Genomic DNA, 27,659 nt, shown 5'->3' with positions numbered 1-27,659 from the left:
CCGACCGCCAAATTACAAATTCAGCAGTTGGACCGCCATGGGATAGCCGAAACTGCCAGGAATCCGCGATCCCTGGTGGTGGTGCGGCTGTGTGAGGCCGCAATTTGCTTGGTGGGGCCGCTGCAGCCCCACCAAGCATATTACGAGTTTCCTCACTGCCACCGGTCTCATGAAACTGCTGGCGGTGAGGAAACTAAGGAGGCCCTCCAGGGTCCCCTGGTGCCTCAGGCTATGGGGATGCATGCAGGGGGGCACATGTTGTGCCCTCCCCCATCTGCATGCACACCAAGTTTCTTGCTTTGGCATTCCCATTGTGGTGCCTTTTTAATAGGCACTGCCGTGGGAATGCCAAAGGACTACCTGCCAGACTACGAGACAACTTGTAATCTGATGGAAGGCTGGCCGTGAGCTTTGGCGATTTGGGAGCGGGGCAGTGGCATGCCGTCCTACTCCCACACCGCCAAATTCAAAATCAGGACCGTAGGTTTATCCAGGTAAGAAACGGAGCACCCTCTTAACATCCAAAGAACATAGAGATCTTTCTGTTGAAGTGGAATGAATTGGAAAAATAGACAGATGATGTTATCGAGCTCTGTGAAATTCAGAAACTAGTTTGCATTAAATATGGTGTGTGGCTCTACACCTGATGCAACCTTAATTTCACTAACCCTTTAAGTACAGGTAACTGCTATAAAAAAAAAGGCAGTTTTCCATGACAAATTCTGCAGTGTAGCCTTCTATATGAGTACAAAGAGGGAAAACGCATTAGTCTGGGCACGATAAGATTGAGTTCCCATGGTGGGGATGGTTTCCTTATGGGAGGGAACATGTTCTTGAGATCTTTAAAAAAATCTTTGATCATGGGAATCTTGGAAAAAGAAATCTGGGTTTTCATATAAGCTGAGATCACAGCTAGATGCAGCTTTATGGAGGGAAACTGCAATTTTGACTGGACAAGAAGATCTACTGCGCACAGCCCTTTTCCCTTTACCGAGAAAAATGATGAAGTGCAAGCATTCTGAAATTTTGTCTTTTTTACATATTTGTGGAGACAACGCAAATCCAGCATCTGTCTGTTCTCTTTTTCTTTGCTTTTCTGCAGACCAGGAAATTTCTTGACTATAATCCCTGTCCTTTTTGCCTAGATAGGACCAGTTCTCATTCTCATTTTTTAGCAGGATTTAAGTTTACAATTTTTTAGCAGGATTCCCATTGTTCAGCAGGATTTAAGTTTCCTTTCTTTAAGTCGTAATCTGATATTTCGATGATGTTTTTTGGGGGTGTAGGTGGTAGTCTGATCTTTAACTGTAAGCAGTAACCTTGACTTAATATGGTCAGCACCCACTTGTCCACTGTTATGAGACTCCATTATACCACGTGACCAGATACTGCTCCTCCCACCGGACTGGTAAACAAAAGTGAGGTGTTCTATGTTATCAAACTCTGTTCCTGGAGGACTGTCTTCCGCCAGAATTAGATTGTCTCTTGGGTGTTGGCTTTTGTTTTAATGTCTTCTTGCTGTACCTCAATACTTGCTGTTGCTGTTGTTGAAAATACCTTTGAGCAAATTGAATGGTACATAGTTAATATATGGTATCCTTTGACTTATATTGTTGCTTGAAAAAGTGTTTCCTTTCCTCCAGTTCAACAGCCTTTAGGGTCTCTGCTTCCTTTTGAATCCAAATCACTTATTCTTCTGTGTGTTGACCAAATACCTTGGTACCAGTAAATGGTGGGTTGATACATTTTTTGTGCATCCAATTAGTTATTCTTAACAAACAAGTTACTTGGTTTTCGGTAACGCCTTATCTGGTAGAGACTATCTAGCCGCTGATTTCTTACCTTAGAGTTATCCCCAGGTGTCAGACTGGATCCAGACATTTTTTGTGAGCAGTACCCCTGCACGCTAGTAGGTGGCGTCGTTTGGCTCCCTGTGGCGTCTTTCACACCAGAAGTGACGTGCATGGTGCCTATATAGGTGCCACCCTAGTGCGCTGACCTCAGTTTCTTTTCGCGACTTTCCATGCCAGGAGCGTGGAACCACAAAGAACACTGACCACTGGTGTGGAAAACTCGAGCCCTGAAAGGGGAAAACCCCTGTCTCAAGAAATCTGTATGCGAGTGGGGAGAATGGGTGGGTTGGTAAGGAATCTGCGGCTTGATAGTCTCTACCAGGTAAGCTGTTACCAAAAGATAGCAACTTGTTCATCTGATAGAGACTTCTAGATGCAGATTCCTTACCTTAGAATAGATACCCAAGCAATATCTCCTTGGAGGCGGGTCTGTGAAATGTTTCACACTAAAAAGTACTGCAGGACCTAACAAGCAAAGTGCCCATCCCGACGGATCCGAGTGTCCAGGCAGTAGTGCTTGGTGAACGTGTGCAGGGAAGCCCATGTTGCTTCCTGGCAGATGTCCAGGACCAGAACTCTGCATGCTAATGCAGTGGTTACATCCTTAGCTCTGGTGGAATGAGCACGCAAACCCTCAGGGGGCTGGTTCTTGACCAGTGCATAGCAGATTTTAATGCAGAGCATTATTAAAACAGGAGATGGTCTGCTTCTGCACAGCCTTCCCCTTCTTTGCTCCAACATACCTCACAAGAGTTGGTTGTCCATCTGCAACTCTTTCATATGGTCAATGTTGAATGATAATGATCTTTTTGGGTCCAGTCGGTGAAGTCGCTCCTCTTACTTCGAGGGATGCGGCACAGCGTAAAAGATAGGCAGAGTGACGGACTGCCCTACATTAAAGGGAGTGACAACTTTCTGCAGGAATGAAGCTCTAGTGCCAAAGAACCAGCTTGTCTGGGAAGATGTTTAGGTACAGAGGCTTAGGTGTTAAAGGATGGAGCTCATTGACCCTCCGGGCAGATGTTACTGCCACTAGGTAGGCCCTCTTGATGGCAAGAAGCCTGAGAGGACAGTTGTGCAGTGTCTCAAAATGAACACACATCAAAAAGGTGAGTACTAGACTGAGGTCCCAATGAGGCATGATGAAGGTGGAAACATGTTGATGACCTTTCAAAAACCTATTCACAACAGACGATTTGAACAGGGATATCTCATCTGGCAACCGCAGAATGGCTGAGATGGTAGAAAGATAGCCCTTTAAGGTGCCCAAAGCAGAGCCCTGCTGGGAAAGTGAAAGAAAATCAATAAAAGGACTTGAGAAAGGGGATCAGAAAGCGGGTCACTTTGCTTTTCTGAAAACCATGCCACAAATATGCCACAGCATCAGGCGTACACTATCTTGGTGGCGGGATGCCTGGCTGCCAAGATAACATTGCAGACTTCAGGCGGAAGGTCGAGAGCGGTCAGCTGTCGCCAAGCCCAGTCAAGAGCCACAAGGATGACTTGGGCCCGATTGTTCCTGATCTTCTTCACAACTCTGGGCAGGAGTGGTATGGGCTGAAAGCAGTACAGGAGGCATGAGCTCCACTTAAAACGAAAAGCGTCTCTGAGCGGGAGCTGCCTTGGAAATTCAGCACACAAAACTGCAGACATTGCATGTTCTGAACAGTAGCCGACAGATCTAACCAAGGCTCTCCCAACTGCTGAAAGAGACCTTGCACCAACTCCAGATGGACACATCATTTGTGATCCATTAGGCATCTTTAGCTGAGTTTGTCCACCCTGGTGTTCCGAGAGCCTGAATGAATGAATGAATATTAGCCTTATAAAGCGCAAACTTTGCCCGGAGGCGTCAAGGCGCTGGGGAAAGGGCAATCAGACAAAGGTACCTGTGGGGCTCATACTGATAGACTGGTAAAGAGCCAGGTCTTCAAAGCCTTGTGGAAGAGAGAGTGAGACTCTTGTCCCGCAATTACAGATGGGAGGGAGTTCCAGAGCCTGGCAGCGGCGACAGAGAAGACTCTGCCCCCCCATCTGACTCTCTTAAACCTGGGGACTACCAACAGATTTTTATGGGCTGATCTTAGCAGCTTGGTAGGAACATAACGACAGAAGAGACCTTTAATACCTTCTGAACCTAGATTGTAGAAGGCCTTGTGAGTAAAACAAAGAGCCTTAAACAGGATTCTCTGGTTTAAAGGAAGCCAATGCAACTCACTAACAGATGCCAGATATTGAACCACCAGGAACATGCCCTGACGTTCCAGTCATGTCGAAAGTTGCAAGACCTCTTGACAAAGGGTGCACTAACCCACCCCCTCCGTGCTTGTTGCAGTACCGCATCGCAGTGGTGTTGTCCAAGAACACCTGCACTAGCCTTCCCTTGATGGAGGGTAGAACAGCTTTCAATGCCAGCCGGATCACTCGAGCTCCAGTAGGTTGATGTGCTGTCCATATTCCACCACAGACCAAACGTCCCTGATCACCACCTCTCTCAAACGGCCGCCCCATCCCAGGAATGGCACATCTGTCACTACTTCCAGATCTGGCTAGGGAAGGGAGATAGGTCTGCCGCTGACCCACCACAAATGCAGATCTTTTGCAGATCCCTTCAAGATCTGGACCATGTCGGAGAGATTCACCTGATGCTGCACCACTGGAACTTTAGGTCTCACCGCATAGCCTACATATGCTGGCGGGCATGTGTCACAAACAGGATGCAGGAGGTCATGAGGCCCAGCAGCCTCACAGCTAGTCTCACCGAAACCCAGGACAGAGGCTGAAACATCTGTATCATAGTCTGAATATCTGGCCACACCCTTTTCCCTGCCCAAACTGTTTTTCATGACCTCCTCTACCATTTATTACACATTTCTAATGTTCCCTTTTGTAAAAATTGCATTCTGGCCCATTGATTACACTTAATCCGGCCCGAGATGGAGAGTTCGGCCCGAGCAGGAAAGTACGGCAAGAGTTGGAGAGTATGGCTCGGGTGCGGAGAGTACGGCACGGGTGCGGACGTAAAGATAGAACTCATAAATGATCTCTGTGAATACCAAAAGTAGTAAAGTTAGACTTTTGTCTCAGATTACCTTTGTGAATCAGCCTCTATGACTTTGGTGGCTAAGAAGTCGACCATGACATTGACATGAATGAAATGGAGGAATGGCCTAAACGTTAGAGGTACAGAGAAGAATATGACATGGATGGGCCAAGGAATGGCAGCAAGCAATTAACAGTTCAGAGATGCATTACTGCGTTTCTATTTCTGTCAATGGGATATGACCTGAATATAGAGAGAGGCTTTTAAAAGTTTGACTTTCATTAGGTTTTAGAACTATAGATTAGGGATTTTCTCTCTTATCAAACTTAATTGAAATAAAGGTCATTCTGACCCTTTCTACTGCACCCAGATTGAAACTGCATATAACTACTCTTTTTCTTATTAATACTGTGAGGATATAAAATAAATACCACGGTGACAAGGGGTTTTCTTAATTTACATCTCTCTAGACAGAAAAGGTGCATTACTGCAGATGCTCTGTTTCTCCACTATACAATATTCAAACTGCCTCTGTTAAAGAGCATAAAGAAAATTCTGCAAAGCGGACACCTGAAACATACATTTTATTTTAGACAGTGTTAAATAGACCCAGAACGCTGAAGAGATGCTCTTGCACCAGCATGCAATAAAAGGTTCTAATAGTATAGTGCATAGGTGACACCTGAAATATAAATTTTATTGTAGACAGTGTTAAATAGACCCAGAACGCTGAAGAGAATGCTCTTGCACCTGCATGCAATAAAAGATCCTACTAAAATGGTGGACAATGTGGATTATAATGCTTTCGGAGCAGGGGAGTGTGTGTGAAAAGAGGTTCTAGTGGGCATAAAAAAGGCTGTAATATAGGGATTAAACAAAAGGGAAATGCCACTTTTATCTTATTTGCTAAGAAGTTCCTGCCTGGCATTGATGACTATTAAAACAAGCATGTGCATCTGTAAAACACCAATTTCTTAGAAAATGACACGTTTCATCCCTGTGAGTGTTGTGCCATTGGACAGTGGCTCCATTGTTCGTTGTATGGCAGTGCTGCATCTCTGGACAGTGGATCTACATGTCATTGTGCATGTGGTTTGAGCCCCTGAACAGTGGCTTGATGTGACATTTGTGTCTGTGCTAGGAATCAGAAGTCATTTTGTGCTCGATGTTGGGTCTCCTATAACTGAGGCCAGGCGCCCTTCTCTAGGTCACTTACCATGGAGGCTGTTGCTGTTGGTGCTGCTGCAGGTTGGAGGCGGAGAGGTTTGAGGTCTGACGACAGGTGCAAATGCGCTTTTCTGTTTTACCGCAGAGACCATGTTAGCAGGAGAAAAGGAGAAGATCCCCGAGGAGCTGCTGCAGTTCGATGGCAGACTTGTCGACGAGGCCATGGTAGGACTTGATGGCACAACTAACGAATGACAACAAAAGGTACCTTGTTAAGTAGAATAATTGGTAAACTTCAGGAGCAAGAAAGACGCATCATAAAACCAGACAGATTGCTGAAAGCATCAAAGTGTCAATTTCAATTGCTGGGGGGTGCCCTCATATTAACGGCAACAGCACTGAACAACATATAGAAAGCAGGGGTTGGGGGTGGCGATTCCCCAAAAGACAGAATGCTCAATGCAGAGTTCATCACACTAGGACCCTGTGAAGAGGGGCAGATGTCAAAGGCTTCCTCTGAAAGCTCTTTCTTTCCCTTTGTAGAAGATATGGAGTGATAGAGGCCGGCTTATTAGGGAAGTTCTCTTATCGGTTGGGGGTGGCTACCACACTTCATGTTTTTACAAGTTATGATGCGGATGCAAACTTAGAATGCAGATATCGGGGGCTATCTGCTCCTTCTATGTGCACCCTCAGAGAGGTACAATGCAGAGACTGGGGGATACCTGATGTTCTACCTTCTCGCTGTTGACTCTTGCCCACTGTGGGTCAATGAAGATACTGAGGCAAACCAGTTGCCTGTTAAGTTTACCTATTAGGACACGACACAGAGATGTGGGGAACAGGCTCTCTGTAAATGCTGCCGGGAGACCCACAATGCAGAGGTGTGGGTGGAAATGTTCCACGGGGATGCTGCCCCAGGGAGGTACAAGATGGAGCCCCTGGAAGGCCGGCTGTCCCAGGAGGTTCTCTAGAGAGTAACAACATGAAAGATGCCTGGTCGCTGCCTGGGAATTTCGTTTGCCAGCAGAGCAATCAAGAAGCAAATGCAAGTGCTGCCTTCTAGCAATTACTTTATTGATTGGATTCGAGCCGTCTGAATCCCGCCGTTTCTCAGCCGGGGCTGACTGGCTGCGCTTCACAAGAGTTCCAACGACTACGAATCGCCCCCTTCATCCGAACGGCACAGAACTGAACCCCGAGATCCTAAGGCCCAGACCTCCAGCCGGGGCTGACTGGCTGCGTTTCACAAGAGTTCCAGCGACTACGAATCGCCCCCTTCATCCGAACGGCACAGAACTGAACCCCGAGATCCTAAGGCCCAGGCCTCCAGCCGGGGCTGACTGGCTGCGTTTCACAAGAGTTCCAGCGACTACGAATCGCCCCCTTCATCCGAACGGCACAGAACTGAACCCCGAGATCCTAAGGCCCAGACCTCCAGCCGGGGCTGACTAGCTGCGTTTCACAAGAGTTCCAGCGACTACGAATCGCCCCCTTCATCCGAACGGCACAGAACTGAACCCCGAGATCCTAAGGCCCAGGCCTCCAGCCGGGGCTGACTGGCTGCGTTTCACAAGAGTTCCAACGACTACGAATCGCCCCCTTCATCCGAACGGCACAGAACTGAACCCCGAGATCCTAAGGCCCAGACCTCCAGCCGGGGCTGACTGGCTGCGTTTCACAAGAGTTCCAGCGACTACGAATCGCCCTCTTCATCCGAACGGCACAGAACTGAACCCCGAGATCCTAAGGCCCAGGCCTCCAGCCGGGGCTGACTGGCTGCGCTTCACAAGAGTTCCAACGACTACGAATCGCCCCCTTCATCCGAACGGCACAGAACTGAACCCCGAGATCCTAAGGCCCAGACCTCCAGCCGGGGCTGACTGGCTGCGTTTCACAAGAGTTCCAGCGACTACGAATCGCCCCCTTCATCCGAACGGCACAGAACTGAACCCCGAGATCCTAAGGCCCAGACCTCCAGCCGGGGCTGACTGGCTGCGTTTCACAAGAGTTCCAGCGACTACGAATCGCCCCCTTCATCCGAACGGCACAGAACTGAACCCCGAGATCCTAAGGCCCAGGCCTCCAGCCGGGGCTGACTGGCTGCGCTTCACAAGAGTTCCAACGACTACGAATCGCCCCCTTCATCCGAACGGCACAGAACTGAACCCCGAGATCCTAAGGCCCAGACCTCCAGCCGGGGCTGACTGGCTGCGTTTCACAAGAGTTCCAGCGACTACGAATCGCCCCCTTCATCCGAACGGCACAGAACTGAACCCCGAGATCCTAAAGCCCAGACCTCCAGCCGGGGCTGACTGGCTGCGTTTCACAAGAGTTCCAGCGACTACGAATCGCCCTCTTCATCCGAACGGCACAGAACTGAACCCCGAGATCCTAAGGCCCAGGCCTCCAGCCGGGGCTGACTGGCTGCGTTTCACAAGAGTTCCAGCGACTACGAATCGCCCCCTTCATCCGAACGGCACAGAACTGAACCCCGAGATCCTAAGGCCCAGGCCTCCAGCCGGGGCTGACTGGCTGCGTTTCACAAGAGTTCCAGCGACTACGAATCGCCCTCTTCATCCGAACGGCACAGAACTGAACCCCGAGATCCTAAGGCCCAGGCCTCCAGCCGGGGCTGACTGGCTGCGTTTCACAAGAGTTCCAGCGACTACGAATCGCCCCCTTCATCCGAACGGCACAGAACTGAACCCCGAGATCCTAAGGCCCAGGCCTCCAGCCGGGGCTGACTGGCTGCGTTTCACAAGAGTTCCAGCGACTACGAATCGCCCCCTTCATCCGAACGGCACAGAACTGAACCCCGAGATCCTAAGGCCCAGGCCTCCAGCCGGGGCTGACTGGCTGCGCTTCACAAGAGTTCCAACGACTACGAATCGCCCCCTTCATCCGAACGGCACAGAACTGAACCCCGAGATCCTAAGGCCCAGACCTCCAGCCGGGGCTGACTGGCTGCGTTTCACAAGAGTTCCAGCGACTACGAATCGCCCCCTTCATCCGAACGGCACAGAACTGAACCCCGAGATCCTAAGGCCCAGGCCTCGATTAGTTGCTGTCACTTCGGATATTCAAATGGAGTGGGCGACCTGACACAAACAGTGTGCACGCCACACACTGACACTCACAGTGGACACACTGCACTAGCTCTGAAACTCAAGCGTGTGCACGTGTATAGTGCACACCCACCACGCTCGCCCAGACATTAATAGTGTGCACTCCATGAGCTCTGAAAGTCACTGTGTACAACACCGCTGACTTGACACTACCAGCAGCATGAGCACACTAGCTCTGACATTCAGTGTGCACACCACGTAAGCTTTCATACTCCCACACTAGCCCTGACATGAACAATGCCCACACACCCTGTCAATAACAGTGTTCACACCAATAGGTCGTGACACTCACTTTTTGTACACCACACAAGATTTCGCAATTGCAGTGTGCAAGTCACATGCTCTGAAACGAGCTGATGAATGCAGTGTGCACCACAACCCCCTGAGTCACTAAAGTCGCGGCACTCAGTGTACCCCAGACCGGCTAATAACCGTATGTGCACCACCATAACGTTAACAAAGTGCACACACCACAGTCAAAACACTAACACTGTATACACCAAAGCAGCCCCGAGACTAATGATGTGCACAGAGCACACCCCTTGACATGAACAGCGCCACACCTCACCACCCCTTACAATGACAGGGAGCACACCACACAAACCCTCACACGAAGGAGGGCATGCCACACGAGCCCTAACACTCACAGCGTGCACACACCACACACAGCTCCATATCTGTCCCTCATACACCCAGCAGCCGTGTCATTAAAAGAATCAGTTGACAGCAGGCTTGGCATTATTAGTGTGGAAACCCCACAAGCCACGAGTCTCAAAGTGTGTGCACCACATCGTCAGTGACACTATAAAAGTGACCACACAGAAGCCGTAACACCAGCCCTTACACTCACTGTGTGCACAATATGGAGGCCTTGGCTTCATAGTTCTCACATCACGGTAGACCTGTCACTGACAATTACACACCTACAGCGGGCACACCACGCCAGCCCTGACAGAAATGATGCCCAGACCCCACCGGCCATCAGACTGGTAGTGTACCAACACTTTTCTGAACAATTAAACCTCTCACTTGGGCATTTGCTAGTTTAGTGATTCTGAAAAGAACTGCCCCCGTTTCCTAAAGAGGGAGCCCCTCATCAGGGGCGAAGAGCAGCGCGAGACTTACTGGCGTACGGGGAGTTGGCCGCAGACCCGTTCAAGAAGGTGGGCGAGGCGCCTAAGTTTGACATCCCCGCGTTGCCGTAGCCGTTCATGCTGGTGGTGACGGAGCTGTAGCTGCTCTGCTGGGGAGTGGTGCTTGGCACGTAACCGTGAGGAGACACGCTGCTTGTGTTACGAGTGTAACCTACAAAAAGGACAGATGGGGAGACATATGAAAGAGTTGACGAAAAAGCATTCACATCACAGTCTCATAAGTAAACTAAAACATGAATAAGACGTCTAACAAAACATTTAGGCCACAGCGGTTCACCCAAAGTTATTACCTGCAATGAGGTTGTGCTGCATTCCAGAACTATTAGAGTGGCTCAAAGTAGGTTGACACACACTCTTTTTAGGCATTTTTGAATATTTCTACTAAACACAGACAACCAAGTTGTCAATACATATCCTGATCCATACCTGAACGAGGACACGGGAGACACAGATAGTTTCACAGTTGGCCTTTGGCTGTAAGATACCCCTAGATTGAAACGTTACTTCAGAATTGATGACTGCGGTGCATCTCTTAAGCCAAGCTCTGGAGCCCTCACAACAGTCTGACCCGCTGTGTTGTCCAGAGTGCTGGTCCTAGGCAAATAAAACGTCCTCAATGGTGTTTATTATTGGTGGAATCAGGAACTTAATGTTGGACATGGAAAGTCTTTAGCCTTGAAGCATCTGAAAGCCTTCGATATTGTGCCGGTTTTTATTGATCCCAGGGAGTGGAAGGACATCCTAACCAAAAGAAAACCCATGAAGCTGAATATTCTTTGCAATGCACTAGCACAGGGACATTATAGAGACAGTGAGCTTTTATAGTGAGTTCTAGAAACTTCCACAAACCTGGGCCGGGAAGCTTTCTATAAACCTGGGGACAAGAGCGAATATAAAGCTTCTTCAGCCATCCATACCAAACACGTTTTTTTAAGGCTAGTCACCTCTGTTTAAGATAATTTCACAAAAATTTACCAAAGTAAGACCTTGAACTGTGACCACATCATTGCACACAGTGAAGGAAGCTGCAATACATTTCAGCAGTGCGCAAACACACCAGCATCAATTGTGTGAACGCCCAGTTCCAATTTTAGTGTTCAGTATGCCTACGTGCTCTACATTTTTACTGATAAACGTGCGGGAGGCACTGAGACAAACTGATTTGCCCACGGTGATACTATTTAGGTAAGTAAGGAAGCCTGATTTGGAAGTCACCTTTCCCTGCCACACAGTGTATGAAGTTAGCTGGTAGGTTGAACCTGTCCAAGGACGAGTCCTGGCCAAAAAATGCCTCTAAAGAAGCAGTGCCTCACATCTACCATTTTGCCACAACCAAAACTTTTGTTTATGCAGCATATGAATGAGCCCAAGATAACAATGGACATTATAAGTTTCCACTGTTTGTTGGGTTTTCTAAACCTGAGCGACGTCAACAACTTGATATCACAAAGAATGAGTAGGCTCTGCCGCTAGGTACCACAGGGTCTGTGATAACAGCTTACGGAGATGCTGCTGATACTGTTGTACAGGGGGTAAAGTTGCAGCATCACTATCAATATCACCACGCATTCATTTTCTACTCACCCTGGTTTGTGACTTGCGACGATTCGGACACGTTAATGGCGAGCTGACCTCCGAACGAGCTGGCACTCATCATGCCAGCGTGGACAGAGGAGTTTGAGAGTCCTGGCAGTTGGCTGTGGTTACGGGGGACACTGTAGAGCGCCTCAGCAATGTCTGCTGCCCTTTTCAGGATGATCTCCTGCAAAACGTTAGCGCGCCATTCACTTCACTGATAACAGTACAGGCACACAATATCCAAAATAACTTACAAACACTCAAAAAAGAGAAAATATATTCATGTGATTGAGTTCAAGGCAGTTTTGTATTACCACAAGGCATTTGGGCTACCAAACCAGTTTGCAAGAGAGAAATCCAAGGTAAATATTTTCAGACAAAATAAGTGAAAAAATGAATCAATCTATTACTATCATTTTAGCTGACACAGTCTTTAACACCAAAAGAATCTCATTTTCACATTCAAAATCTCTTTATCTTTAACATTCTATCTTCAAATCACTTTTTGTAAAATCCCCCATCATACCCATAGAAACATTCCAGTTTTTACTTTTTACACGTTTAACATTCCCTGTCTTACCCTCTGGAGCATTCCCTATTTTACCCATTGCAATATCTCGCCTAGTTCCAGTAGACAGATCCCGCCTTACAGGGCACTAGAATCCCTCAGAGCCCCACTGTGGGCTTCTTGAAACACCGGTAGAATGGCTCAAGGAGTTGAAGGCTTTTCTTGTGAAACATGCGGCTGGCAGCAGGACACAAGTTGAAACAGCAGAAAAGATAACTTAGTCTACCATCCTTCTGAAGCGTGGCAAACTGAGTACCATAAAACTAAGCCTGATAGCTACAGTTCTTAGAAACAACGCAAGTGCGGCATGAACTACTATTTAAAAACAAGTACCTGGTTATTATGCGGCATCCCATACAGTGCTTCTACCAGATCAGCTGCTCTTTTCAAGATGACTTCCTATTAGGAGGAAACATTAGGTGTAAATGTCAAACACTACTGCTTTGAAACAACCTCACAGAGGCATGTAGCTCCACGCCAAACCACTACATATGTCCAATAATACATGAACATCAAGAACTAGCTCCCCTCCCCAGTGCACTCTGCTAATGATGATGCCAGTAGGGTCTGCAAATGTGGAAAGAGACCAGTTAAATACTTCTACCTAACACAGAGTGAGTAAAGAGCTCTTTAAGTACTCATTTTCCTGTAGAGCGTACCAATAATGTGCAAATACTTTATGCTGAAAAAATACATTCGTGTATTGGTGTCACCGCCTGAGATTTTGTCTTCAATATACAGTTACACAATAAAAAAAAATGCAGGTAAAGTATATTTGCATCTTCACTGTGTACACTAATTATTCATGTCCCCTTCTTGTGCTCGTAATTACCAACAACTGCAATATGTGCTAGTGAGGAACCACAAGTGAGTCAAATTTGCACTCATCTCAGTACAGAGTGTTCACATCTATGCACCACCAAGCATATCTGGCCTATGTGTTCTTTTACCAGTGTTAACACAGGATTTCATGCGTGTTTATCTATTCGCCCACTTACCATAGCCTGCTACCAGCTCTTACCGTCGGTGTGCCTCACATTCACTTATTTTATTGTGTGTGTTCCACACCTAGGGGATGAGCTCTCCATTACAGAGTGAAATTGAAAGGCACCAAATGAATAGAGAGGGCTGAGCCAGAGGTGAGCTTAGGGTGTTACTGCTTGCCCTTAAGAGGCATATTATGAGCCGCGCCATCAAAATATTTGGCATATAAACCATGCAACAAATGTCATGTAACAATATGATAAAAACATTGAAGTTCGTAAACAATTATAAGTTTTTCACTTTAGTATCTCCCTTCTCCCTTTTTGTGGGAAAGTGGTAGAGAAGGTAGTAAATACACAACTCATGAAATTTGTTGAGGAGAACTTCCTTCTCCATTCAACACAGTCAGGGTTTAGAGCGGGCCACTCAACAGAGTCGGCGGTTCTCTTCTCCAAAGAATGTCTGAGACAACTAGTAGATGAGGGGCAGACGGCAGCGTTGGTTTTATTAGATCTAAGTGCAGCCTTTGACACCGTGCTGCACTCAACGCTGCTGTCTCGCCTCTCAGACATGGGAGTTGAGGGATCGGCACTGGAATGGATAAAATCCTTTTTAGAAAACAGGAGCTTCCAGGTGCACTGCCCCCCTTATAAATCCTCCCTTCGAAAGCTCAGACATGGAGTTCCTCAAGGCTCCAGTTTGAGCCCCACGTTGTTCAATCTATATATGGAGCCTTTAGCTCATATTGTGGAAGCTTTTGGAGTGGATATCGTCACATACGCTGACGATACCCAACTAATAATTAAACTCACTCACAATCAGGCAGAGGATGCCACTAACTTTTCCAACTGCATGCTCTCTGTGGCAGGGTGGATGAACAACAACTGCTTGCGCCTTAATGGCGACAAAACAGAACTGCTAGTGGTTGGTAAATCCCCCTCCGCCTGGTCGCAGGCCTGGTGGCCAACAGAATTAGGGGCAATTCCCCATCCAGTGGATTCTGTTAGAAATTTAGGGATCATGGTGGACGCGGAACTTTCCTTTAAGCATCAGATTAGTAAAATCACGGGAAAATGTTTTGGAATACTTAAAACACTCCGAAAAGTTCTCGACCTACTCCCCATTAGTGCTAGGAAAACACTTATTCATGCCTTAGTCATGCCTCATTTAGACTATGGCAATGCTCTTCTCCTAGGCCTAAGCAAAAAAGGTATCCACCAACTGCAGTGCGTCCAAAATGCTGCTGCGCGACTGGTGCTAAACCTCCCACGCAGAGCATCAGGTAAAATGGCACTATTTGAACTTCATTGGCTCCCTATTGAGGAGCGAATTAAGATTAAGGCTCTCTGTTTTGCCCATCGCATTGCCCAGGGAAAAGGCCCAGGTTATTTGCGAAACCTTCTTACTATCCATCGTCCCACCCGTAATTTAAGATCTGCCGGAGCGATGTTGTTCCAACTTCCTCGCGTTCGCAAGACCAGGATGGGAGGTGGTTCTTTTAGGTTTCTAGCCAGTAAACACTGGAATAAGCTTCCTCTTGATTTACGCATGGAGCCCTCCGAAACAAGATTCAGACTAAAATTGAAAACTCATATTTTCCCACGTAAATAATAGCCTCTTGCAACCTGGGATCCAGGCGAGCCCCGGACATTGGCCTTTCGGTGAGCAGTAGCATCTTTCAGCGCGGGGACACACTGTTTTAGTGTAACCATGCGCTTTAGAAGTGGTTTTATTATTATTATTATTAGTTTATCTTACAATATTGAGTGATATTTATTAGAAGTGGTAGTTTCTAGTCATTGATGGCAATGCCATTAGTGAAAGTAAACGCAAGTAAGCCAGTTGTAATCTACCCCTCTACAGAAGGCCTATATTGTCATTAAAGATGCATCAACCTAACCGTCTATTACAGTGTTCCCCAAACCGTGAGCCGCAACCCACTGGTGGGTCGTAAAAGTTCAAGTAATAAACAAAAATGCCTCTAAAGTCTGTGTTTCTGTTGTCACCTTTTCTGGCTACAAAGACAGAGGTCATGCCAATACTGTGTCTTCTGACAAACTGATGTCTGTTTTTAAATATGGGGATTGGTGTTTAAAAACTCCTCTCACTTTGTAGTCATGGAAAGAAAAGTAAAGTGAATTATGTGACAGTCTTGCTGGGAAAGGATGCCATTTTTGGTAACACACAACAACAAATAAACAGTTGTAAATAAAATGTACATATTCAGCAGTTAGGAAACCAAAAAGGAAGCGCATTGTTTTTGTAACTATGAAGTGTGATAGAAATAAAGATTTTAAAAGGACCAAGGGAAATCAAACATTTTACTTGGTGGTGCACAAATTATAAATATTCACTGAAACCCAATTTCCAAACATTATTGTTTGTGTCCAGTATAGTTTTATCAGTGAAACTGTATGTCTGTACAAATTTAGTGGCCATTTCAAGGGAAAATGTGCTGCCTGTAAATGACAGTGCACTATCACACGATGTTTTCGTTACATTAAAAATCGCCCTCCTCATGTCCATTAAAGCTAAGTGGGTCACAAAGGTTTATTGTTCTAAAAACTGGGTCGTGGTTCTAAACAGTTTGGGGACCACGGGCTTAATAAACCATAAACATGATTTTTTCCTATAGTGGTCATCCTCAATTGAATTACTTCAGGGTACTGTCAAATTTGATGATCATGGAAAGTAAGAAACAGTGAAGTAAAGTAATTATGTAGCATCACACAATTTGGTCCAACGTGGAAGCTGGGATTTGAACCCCGCGTTTCCTGGTTACATACTGGATTGCTACCTCTTTCTCTCTCTTATTTAGCACCAGCAGACACAGTTTACAGTTTAATTCTATGAGGATCTACATTAGCACAATCAATCTGACACAAAACGTCTTCTAGAAAATAGTACAAACTTAAGGGAAGACACAGCGCGTTGTTTTTATGTTGTTTCATAGGCTTCCCATGACTTCATAAAAACACAATTTTCGGGAGAGGCTTAATGCCTCTGTGAAGGCAATTAAATATATTAGCCATAAAAAGAGGTCGAAGATTCCAGAGGGTTAGGGGTCTTCACTGAAAAGCAATATAGAGCAGAGCTCATCTGCAGAAAGGCTTTCACGTACATGGACATTTGAACTCCAGAAAATAAAAGTTTAGGAAGAAAAATCCTCTTTTAGATTTGCTAAATGTGCTCATCCGTACCGCACTTTGCAGTTTTGAATTTAAAAAAAGACTGCTTTTAGGAGAAAAAAGTAGTGTCTGGGATGCCAGTCCCTACTTTATTTTGGTGAGCCAGTCTTCATGGGTGATGGGACGGTCTAAGATTTGGCCTAAGCCAAGCTCAAACCTGCATCATCCACCTCTCCCAGAAGGATGGTGTATTCTGAGGACCACCATCTGTTGAATTACAAAAACTGAAGAATATGTTTTAAATGAAAACAACTCTGACTATTTTCATGAAAAAACTGAACCTACTGTCAAAGCCAGTGTACGGTAAAATGGTCAAATAAGATCATCAATCCTTCTTACCGTTCCTAAATAGGTCGGTGTATGCATATTTTTGTATTTTTAATAGTAGGGGCGGGCAGAGGGATTAGGATAATGCTTTAAAAAAGAGAAAAACTAAAATAAACAGTCATTGAGGGAAGTTGTGCAACCACTATAGACGGTCATTCTCTCCTCCAGGATGCTGATGAGCATGCAAAATACACCCTGCCCCTAAAGTTGTTCTGTCAATAATGCATGCTTTATAAATGTTCAGAGTGACTATTCAAACCGTGGGATATTTGTTGAGGTACATCTAACTTCAAGAACTATAATTTAATATTCTAAGCATCTCTAAGGCCATAACTCAACAGACAAACCTAATAGTACAATCTTTGGTGTTTAAGATTTACGTGTAACGTTTTGGGGTTATCAATGTCTTCTATATCTGTATATGAATACCATTATATCACTGGATCAAAGTTTAACTTTTCTCTCCAATTTTGCTGGCCGGAATTTTGTATTTCTGATTCATATGTCTGACTTCTGCATTTCTGGAATTATATCCAATTACAAAAAATCATTAGTTTTTTCTAGATACAACAACCATGCAGGGCACATCTCGCTCAAACGTATTTATTTGGCACATTTCGGTCTAGGGTGTATCAGAAACTGAATATGAAAACGTAAAATGTTGAAACATTGTGGCATATGTAATAGTTTCTTCACTCTATGGAAGTAAAGGGATATGAAATACAATAACACTCTTAAAACCCTTTTCATGCTAGAGGCCATATGGAGAGCTTCAGAGTTCAGTGGAGGAACTGAGGGATCAACAGATGGGGAGTGGTCATTTTAATGTGCTGTTCGGCTCTACTGCAATTTCCAATATTTTCGGGACTGGCCAATTGCAAGGTAATATGCAATCAATATTTTGCTCTTAATCCTGCTATCAGGGTGGAGGCGGGCATTATTGGAAGGGTTAAAAACTAAGCATACATTAGAGATTCAAGCATTTCATTTTCAATTTTGCTTCATGCTTTAGGGTTTATGATTGAGCACAATGTTCTTGGCTTTTATTCAACAATGTGTAATCTCCTTATCTAATTCAGATCACACTGCTGGGCTACCGCTAGCCTGACATTTAGTCAAGCTAAGGTTTAATCACACAGAACATCCCAGGATTCCTGTGCGTTGGACACATTTATTATAATAATGTTGTATATGTTTTTTATTTGGATCAAAATATCCTTTTCAATTTCAGATTTCTTTTGTCTTTGAAGCACACAGTCTTACTGGTGCTGGGGCTTGGGCTTTGGTGGAATGCACGTGTGGTTGCTCTCACGCCTGTTTTGAACTGGTGCTTTTTTTTAGGTCGAGCCGTGTTTAAGTTGTGTTGACTCGGGGTTTGTTGAAAACTTTGATCTTGTTGACAGCGTTATTTGCATGCCAAACCTTTTGGTGGAGCGTTTGAACATTACATTTGAGGTGTGGGCTTGGTTGGCTTCACTCTACGCAATCCTTTTACGGTCTGAATCATTTAGATTATTGCAAACTTTCACTTGGGCGAGAGCTTCTAAGAGTTGCTTTGTGTACATCTTTCTCAAGTCCTAGCTATATTCTTCTTAGTGATTCCACTAAGGCCATGAGGTCTGCATAAAACGGAGTAGGCTGGTTGTTTGGAGAGATCGCTCCAGGGTCTCACATGACTCCTGTGTTCAGGGGGAAGTGGCTATCAGTAGTATAGCATCTGCATCCTGTTAACGTGGACGTAATTGCCTGACCCTTGTCTAAAGTAAAAGATTGCCTGAATACAATTGTGCCACAATACCAATCACTCTAATTTTTTATTTGCTCCATATCTTTTCTGCTTTGGTCTAACAATGACTGTATCATGTGTTCACTTTTATTGAAGGAGGCAAAAAAGAAGTTTAGAGAGTGTCAGTGTTTCTTTATATCTGTTCTTACCTCAACCTCTACCTCTCTTTCCCCTGGCTCTCGTGCACCCTGAACCAATGTGTCCTGTTGTTCTTCCACCCTTAGGTCTCTAATACCTTTGGGACTTTATGATGATTTTATTTATCTTTACAAATATTTCCACAGGGTTCTTTCATGAATACTGTGGAATTGTATTCATGAAAAACCTGTACAAGATGTTTGGACTCATTTGTTGCGCTTTTCCTGTCCATTGTATCTGTGATATTCGAGTGACCGCCTGTGTCTAGAGGTTTGGGTGGTGCATTTGGGGAATGAGGCTAAAAGAGGACCTGACTTCCTAAAAAGGTTGAGAGGTGGGAAAGAGAAGGCCAGACTTGATGCCTCCACTGCCCGTTTCAACTCCTTGTCTGGTAAGGGAGGGGAGCTGGTGATCATTGACTATGAAGGATAACTGTGCCTTGCCAGGGCCGGACTGGCCCTAGTGGGCACCGGGCAATCACCCGGTGTGCCGCACGGGTGGGGGCTGGTTTTGGGTCCCCGGGGGCCGTTTTTGATACAGGGCCGATTTTGCAAAATCTGCCCTGTAACAAAACTGGCCCCGGCAAAGAGCTCGGCGGCACCCCCAAGGGGGGTTGGGGGGGTGGTCGTCCTAGCACTTTGCCAGGGCCGGTTTTGGTTCCCAGTCCGGCCCTGTGACTTGCACACAGTTAACCTCGCTGCTTGGGAGGTAAAGCTGACAGCATATCCCTTTAGGGTACCTTACTAATGGATGAAGGTTGCTGAGAGTTTCATGCCCTCTGGCAGAGGCAAGGAAACACAGGGCAGAAACATGCTTCTTTTGTCTTTGTCAAACTTCCCCTAACTTGGTTATCATCATTCTGTCATCCCCAAATACTCTCCACTCGTTTGTCCCCCTTCCACCTCCAACTTGCCACAGCTTCTGTTCTGGCCAGTCACAAGAGCAAGAGAAAATGTCAATCATGCCAAGGAGATATAACAGTGCTTAAGCCTCTCTGTGCCTGAACTATGCAAACATAACTGTTGCTGTATACAGCCACATCACTGCTCTGGTGTCTCAGTCACCCCTGCAGATGCTTAGCAAAGGGCACACTTTTCCAACACCCTTCTGCTCTGTGGCTGCAGGGCTCTGTCGTGATGTTGGATGCTCAGTGCACAAATCACTTCTCTCCAAGTGCAGAGCCATTCTTCAGTATCTGGTGAGAGCCGAAATCAGAAATATGCACCGCAAGCTGCAGCGCTGCTCCAGAAGCAGCCACCTTTGAAGTCATAATAGCATTGTGCTATGCTGCGGTTATTGCAGAATCCTGTAAATGCTACATTGTATTCTGGTTAAATGAAACTTCTTTATCTTCAGATTTGTTTCTTAATCCTGTTTACTAAGAAGTTATATCTAAATCAAATACCTCTGGAGCTGTATCAGGTACACGAGTACTCTGGGGTTCTTTGTGAAATCTACATCTCCTATTTGTATAGGGCACTTACGTCTCAAGGAAAACCTTGCCCCTAGATTCTACGGTGCTACTACTAACTCTTGTATACCCCACATAAGAAAGCAACTTTTCTTCAAGTAACAGTTAATTCCGGTATAGTCAATTTCTACAGTGTTCTACCTGACTTATGTATCTCTGGTAGTCATAATTGACACATGTATGCCTGGGGCAAATGTTTGTTCCCAGAAGTTGGCTCATTCATCTTTTCAGCTTAAGTAAGTCTGCTGAATCTCACAAAACTCGCTTTACCAAAACCTACCCCACGATTAGATATAACGACTGTGCTCCAACGTTATACCGACTCCTGCATTTCTAGCAGTATTCTCACATTTCTTGTGATTCTTCAACCCCATCTATTGTGAGAGGCTACATGGAGAAGACAAGCAGAGGAGAAATGCAAATCCTAATGAGTTATGTCTTTTGAGGGAAACCACTGATCACATGGCGCCCTTCTGAGATGTAGTCTCTGGGGCTATAGGTCTAAGACTATGTGTATGCATATGTGTTGAGGCTTGCTGTTGTGTTTGAGTTATAGAAACTTTTAATACAATTTTATACAAAAGCTTGTCTTCCTTCCCATTTAGGGAATAGTGATGTTCAATTTTCTCCTACGGAAAAAATTCTGATCAGGAAAGAGGGCTGTAATTGCCTTCATTTTGCTGTCACCATAACCTCCTCAGAAATCCTGGAATAACTCCTCATGTGACAAAGCTTTTAGATGCGTATTAGCATTTCTACAATCTTCCACTCTCCACTGCCGCAGATGGAGGAGTTGTCAGACATCAGGGATACGCAATCAGACGATGTCCTACAAATAATACGGAGAAGAGATTCGAACCTTCATGGATGTTTGTACTTCCGGGTCTCCCAGCAGAGATATTGGTGAGATGGGTACAGGATCTAACTACGTGAAGGAGCCACAACGTTGACCTTACAGCAGAACCTAAACTCGTTCTACAATGCATTAATGAATGATGCTAGGAAAACATTGGTGTGATTATGTAGAGCACTGTAAGGCAAGTTTAACATAACAGCAGGTGACTGGTGTGGGATCATCACTATAGGGACCTCCGAGTTGGATAAGTAGTTATCTGGGTGGTGTAACCCGTAACTGTTAATAGGAACATGAGAGAATCTGACTCTTAAGTGACACTGAGTAGGGATTACGGAGGTTCTCAACAGTGACTCTAGATAGAGATGAGGGAGACACACTCCAGCGACTTGAAAAAGGAAAGGAGAGAATCTCACCAGTGAATGATAAGGGCCACGAATACGTGAGAATCTAACCAGAGCCTGCGAGCTGAGATGTGGGACAATCACAGCAGGGACTCAAGACAAGGACAGGAGCCAAACACACCAATATCATGGAGGATATAAAAGAAGCTCACCAGAGGCTCTGTGCAATATTGGAAATTTCACCAGTGGCTACAGTCAGTAATAGAGCACCTTTGCACCATTAACTGGGCAGAAGCAGTGACCTGAGTTTGCTGTATCAGTGCTGAAGGAGTAAGAAAAAATAGAAGTGTGCTTTAAGTGTGCTTTGGGTGTGCTCTTCTGTAGTTTAATAATGTTTGTATTAGGTAACGTGAAAGTAAAATGATATGTGTGAGGTGTTATGCAGACAGAAATGCAAGCGATTAGCCTCTCGTAGCACTGCATGAGCAAAACAAGTGAATCTGACCCTCCTTAGAAGTGTTCCATTCACCCTTTCATCCATCTATAGGACCATCCCATCATACATCCATGGACATTTTTCTTCATTTGATCATTTTCTTTCAAAAAACTACCACGACCACCCATTAGCCCTAAAAATTACCCTGCCCATCCGAGTCCTAAACACTACCTCGACCCCCCTCAGCCTTAAACACTACCCCAACCCCCTGAGCCCTAAACACTAATCCAAACCCCCCCCCCCCTGAGCCCTAAACACTACATATTCCCTCCCCACCCCCCCCCCCCGAGACTTAAACACTACCCAGGCCCCCTGAGCCATAAACAATACCTTGACCCCACTGGGCCTTAAAAACGACCCCAAAACTTACAAACCGACCTCCATCCCCTAAAACGCAGCCCCACTGACCTCACCGCGTCCTCTCCCTATCCTTCCTGTTCCTGGGCCGGCCCATTCTAGCATGTAGACCGCACAGTGCCTTAACCATGCATATACTTAGTTAAGGCATATGCATGGTTAAGGCATGCATGGTTGAGCTTGCAGGAAACGGCCTGTGTGGCTCTGCCCATGTTGGAAAGCCCGTTTCCCATATTTAGAACATTCTGAAAGCTTCCCTAGAAATGTACTCCAACCATTGCTTTCCATTGGCTTTGTTTTTTGTAGCTCACATTTGCTTGCTTTCGATTTTCTGGCTTTATTTGTTTTATGCTGTCCAGCATGTATTTGTCCCTCCTGTGGGGCATAGCTTGTTTACCGTCTCTCTGACTGGCTCCTTGTATTCTTCCAAGAGTTCTTTCTTTAAGGGAACTCTTTTTTTCTGAGGCAATCCACGAGAATACGTGTTTTAAATAGTCTCCCTTGAAAGCTTGTTCAGGAAGCAGTAAACATGATGTATTTCTATGAAGAGGCTACCTGCCTTTTGTCTTTCTGCTTGACTCATTCAACTTACCTTTGACACTAATCTCGCATGCCTCTGAGGAACAATGTTCAGCCTACGAACTTATTTATTTTGTTGGTCAATGCTCTTTACTAATAGGATAAACTTAAGCACTCCTCTTCCTCAATTTTAACCCATGCCATAGGCACTGGAAGTAAGGGTGTGGTAGGTGCTGAAACACCCTGAAAATAGGCATGCTACAGTTCAGAAGTGAATAAGCAATAAACAGGCCTTTAAATTTTTTTTTTCTTGCCACACGTGTTTTGTATTCAAAGACAGAGATCAAATGTTGGACTCTGTCTTCTGAGGAATTTTGGTGTTTACTCTTCTTTCTCTGACTGCAAAGTGAGAGGATTTATGTGACAATCTTGCTGGGTCCTGAGGGTTAGAAAGACTGTAGGATGTTATTTTTTATAGCACACAACAAAATTTAAATGCCAGGAAATGAACTACAAGTATTTCAAAATATATCAAAATTCGGAAAGCACAAATGAAGCATATTTGTAATTCTGTAAAGGAAACAAATAACTGTATACAATCAAAGCAAATTAATACACTAGGTGATGCCGATTTCCACACATTATTGCTTGTGCGATGTATTGTTTTATCAATAAAATTTTATGTCTGTGCAAATGTATGGGTAATTTCAGTTGAAAATGCGTTGTCTTTAATGACAGTGTGCTACCATTACATGAATACTCCACTCAACGTCACTCCACTCTTTGACACTCTATTCCACGCCACTCTATGACACTCTATTCTATTCCACTCTACGCCACTCTACTCCACTCTATGCCACTCCACTGCATGCTACTCCACAAAACTCTATGCCACTCCTCTCTATTACATTCTAAGCCACTCTATTCCACTCTATGCCAGCCTAAGACCGTACGCTCTATGGCCCTCCACTCTACCCACTCCATTCTACGCTACTTTACACCACTCCACGCAGCTGCACTCTATGCCACTCCATGCCACTTTACTTTACGCTACTCCCTCAACACAATGCCACTCTAATTTACTCTACACCACCCTACTTCATGCCACTCCACTGTACTCCCCATCATGACACTCCACTCTATTGCACTCCAATGTACGACAATCCACTCTACAACACTCTTCTCCATTCTACTCCACTTTACGCCACTCCACTCTTCACCAATCCACTCTACGCCACTCCACTCTACGCCAATCCAATCCACGCCATTTGACCCAACACCACTCCACACCACTTTACTCTACACCACTCTATGACACTCCACTCTATGCCACTCTACTCTGACACTCAACACCACTCTATGCTACTCCACTCTATACCACTCCACTATACAACACTCTACTCCACTTTACGCCAGTTCACACCATCACTCCACTCAACACCATTCTACTCTACGCCACTCCACACCACTCTACTCTATGCCACTCTATTCCACGACACACTACACCACTCCACTCTTCTCCACTCTATGGCACTTCACTCTAAAAAACTTTACTACACTCTATGCCACTCCATGCCACTTTACTCTTACATTCTATGTTACTCCTGTATGACACTCTACAACACTCTACTCCACTCTATAACACTCCATGACACTCCACTCTACTCTGTCACTCCACTCTATGCCACTACACTCTACGGCACTCTATGCCATACCACTCTGCGACACTCTACGACACTACACACAACACTCCACTCTAAGATACTGTACGCCACTCCATCCCACTCTACGCATCTCCACTATGACACTTGACTACAATCTACAACACGCTATGATACTACACTCCACGTCACTCAAACACGCTCTATGTCACTCCACCCTACACCACTTCAAAACACTCAACTCCACTATATGCCAACATTCTATGGCACTCCACTCTGTACCACTGCACTCTACGGCACTCCACTCTGTACCACTGCACTCTATGACACTCTGCTTCACGCCACTCTAATCCACTCCACAACACTCCATGCTACACTGCGACTCACTATGCAACTCCACTCTATGCCACTCCACTCCACTCTACTCCACTCTTCTCTATGCCACTCCACTTTACGACACACTCCATGAAACTCTCTTCTACGCCACTAACTTTTAGCCATGCTGAGCAGCAGTCACACTTGTGTACAATATGACTAAAACACATTGACAAATCCAAAAGATCTTGCATAGGCGAGAACTATTGGCTTTGCCAATTCTTGTTAATTGGGTGGTTGGTTGCCCATTGCCCAGCCTGTAGAGTTGTCTACACTGGAATCACTAGCTCATAATACAGCAGAGCTATTCTTGGATGCACAAAAATCGGTACTTTTTAATCGGTGACCAGATTTACATTACAATTTCCTGGTCACTTCTCTGCCAACCTTTCCCCAGTATTCCAACTGCGGTGTAAATGTACACGTGCATAACGTAGGTACGGCTAACATGCGTAACCTTTCACAAACACACACGCTAAAGCTTTACTTTTGTGAACCAAGCTTACGGTGAGCTTGCCTGGGTCCCACGCCTAAAAAACTTTTGTTAAATTGCACTTAAGAGTGCCACAAAAGGCCAATAAAAATATTGCCTTTCTGCAGGGTTGCTGTTCACTTTAATCTTCTCCTTCTGATATTAATTATTTAGCCCGACATTAACTACACGTTTGCTACTTGTTCATTACACACGCATTGATTTAGCATTAGCCCCAATACAGCACATATATATATATTCTAGGTTTTTGTACAGCTGGCATCGCTCCCAGTTCCCTTCGCAGGCACCGAACTGCCTTCCCTGGAGGGAGGGGCTCCGCCAGCCCCCCAGCTACCTCCGGACGCAGGGTCTGGGGGTACCCGCAGTGCGGGGAGTAGGAAATTGCTCTCCCCTCCTAGTGATTACGAGAGCGGCGGCCTAGGGCATGTTTGTGTCCGGGATCTAATATATTGCCTTTGAATCGGAGCCCAGAGCTGCCGAACACACAGACGAACATGACGGGCAGGTCAGGAAAGCAATAAAGATTTCTCGGAGCTGTCCGAGGTGCTAAATTTCCGCAATAATGGCTTTGGCACCATGGAGTTAACCTCCCATTCACGGGTAGCGCGAGCTAAATGGAAGGCGCGAGCTCCTCTGCTTTGAAATGTATATTTTATGACATTATGTAAGTGGGTGGAGAGGGCAGAGCAGCTTTGACAATGCCACAGGAGCGCACATTATCGGGGACGCTGTAATATTTATTTCATGTTGTTTTTCCGAGTCTACAGAACATTAAACAATTGATTAAGAGCAAGGGGCAGCGAGGCATGCGGGCCCTCCCAGGGCCGCTGATGTGGACGTGGTACTCCAGCAGTGATTACCGGGTATGACAGGGGGCACCAGGCAGGCACGGGAGCGAGACGGCTCCCACAGCTCGGGGTTTGTGTCAGATAAATGAAAACACGGCGCAGAGCTGGTAATAGGGCCGTGCTCAGGCGCGCTTTGTCATCAGCGCCAAGCCTTGACTGATTTCAGTTTTTGGAAGGAGTCCAGCGCCCCTAGCTCTCTAGGCGCTTTGGGAAACTGAGATTCTAGAAAAGATTAGCACCAAGACAATAGAGCAACATGATCTTGCACTATATTTGACGCTTGAATAATTGCGAGCAACATCCCAAGAGCAGAAGACAACATTAACAGGAGGCAAAGTTCAGCTGCTTGAGATTTTATTGCACGAGCAGTGAAACAACGATCACGGAGACCGGTCCATTCTTATCACATGTGACACTGTGTGTGACTGGCTATGGGTTCCAGAGCAATGGATGTGTGGGGACTGAGCGCCAGCGGCCCAATGAGCCACGGCCTCACTGGGGCTTGACCTGGGGCATACCAGTGACATCTCTCACACCTGGAGGAAGGCTGCTCCATACTGGGACAGGGAAAACCTTATACACATGTGTTGCACAACAGACAGTGGGCTTTCACTGGAGCACCGAAATGATATTTTCAGTTTGTTCTGAATCACCCGCTTGTTGAGATATCAACATTTCTATATGATGCTGCACAGACGGGGGTTCGTAGTTTCCACTGACGTCATTTCTTTGCAAATGACCAATGCGGTTGAAATTAAGAAACTCTTTCACGCCTGACTCTGTGGTGTCAGTCTGGCAGAGCTGACCATTTCCTCTTGGCTTCCTAATGTGTGTGGGTCCGAGTACTACACGCAGTACAATGGACACTGGAGCAAACCTGTTACTGATAGCTAACATCAACATTGTGGTACCAGCCAGACATGTAGGACCTAGGATTTGAACAAGATTTTTCCTTAACATTACAGATTTGATTTTATTTGGTTATTTATAGAGCACGATTGTTACTCCGAACGGAGCATCCTTGCGCTAAGCGGGAGAGAGAAAAGGAAGACGGGTACCTCAATATGCAGAGAGTGCATCTGAGGGTCCAAAGAGGTCTTTAAGGCCTTTCTGAACTGTGTTTCTGCTTCATCAGCCTGAAGTGTGTTGGCATGAGCTTCCAAGCTCTGGCTCCTAGAGCTGCTAAAGATTTACCTCCTTTGGTTTTGCCCCTAAGAAAATTTGCCGATGAGGATCTGAGTATCCTTGCAGTGGTGTAAGGGGTAAACCTGGCCGATAGATATTTGGGTCCTAGGTTTCTAAAGGCTCTGAAAGTGATTAGCAGAACC

General features: G+C 45.7%; 1 protein-coding gene across 3 annotated transcripts in view; it reads right to left on the bottom strand.

Moving 5' to 3' along the window:
* EBF1 (EBF transcription factor 1) overlaps positions 1–27,659 on the bottom strand; it is an 802,303-nt gene that overhangs the window by 4,605 nt on the left and 770,039 nt on the right. For all 3 annotated transcript variants that reach the window (XM_085617593.1, XM_085617595.1, XM_085617594.1), the window contains exons 12-15: positions 12,825–12,890; positions 11,930–12,107; positions 10,317–10,496; positions 6,113–6,307 (exon numbers count right to left, since the gene is read on the bottom strand). In XM_085617593.1, coding sequence (XP_085473719.1) covers positions 6,113–6,307; positions 10,317–10,496; positions 11,930–12,107; positions 12,825–12,890 — 619 coding nt within the window. The remainder of the gene's footprint in view (positions 1–6,112; positions 6,308–10,316; positions 10,497–11,929; positions 12,108–12,824; positions 12,891–27,659) is intronic.

The sequence above is a fragment of the Triturus cristatus genome, chromosome 7 (assembly GCF_964204655.1).
Source record: "Triturus cristatus chromosome 7, aTriCri1.1, whole genome shotgun sequence".
Classification (NCBI taxonomy): domain Eukaryota; kingdom Metazoa; phylum Chordata; class Amphibia; order Caudata; family Salamandridae; genus Triturus; species Triturus cristatus.
This window is presented reverse-complemented; position numbering and strand designations above follow the sequence as displayed.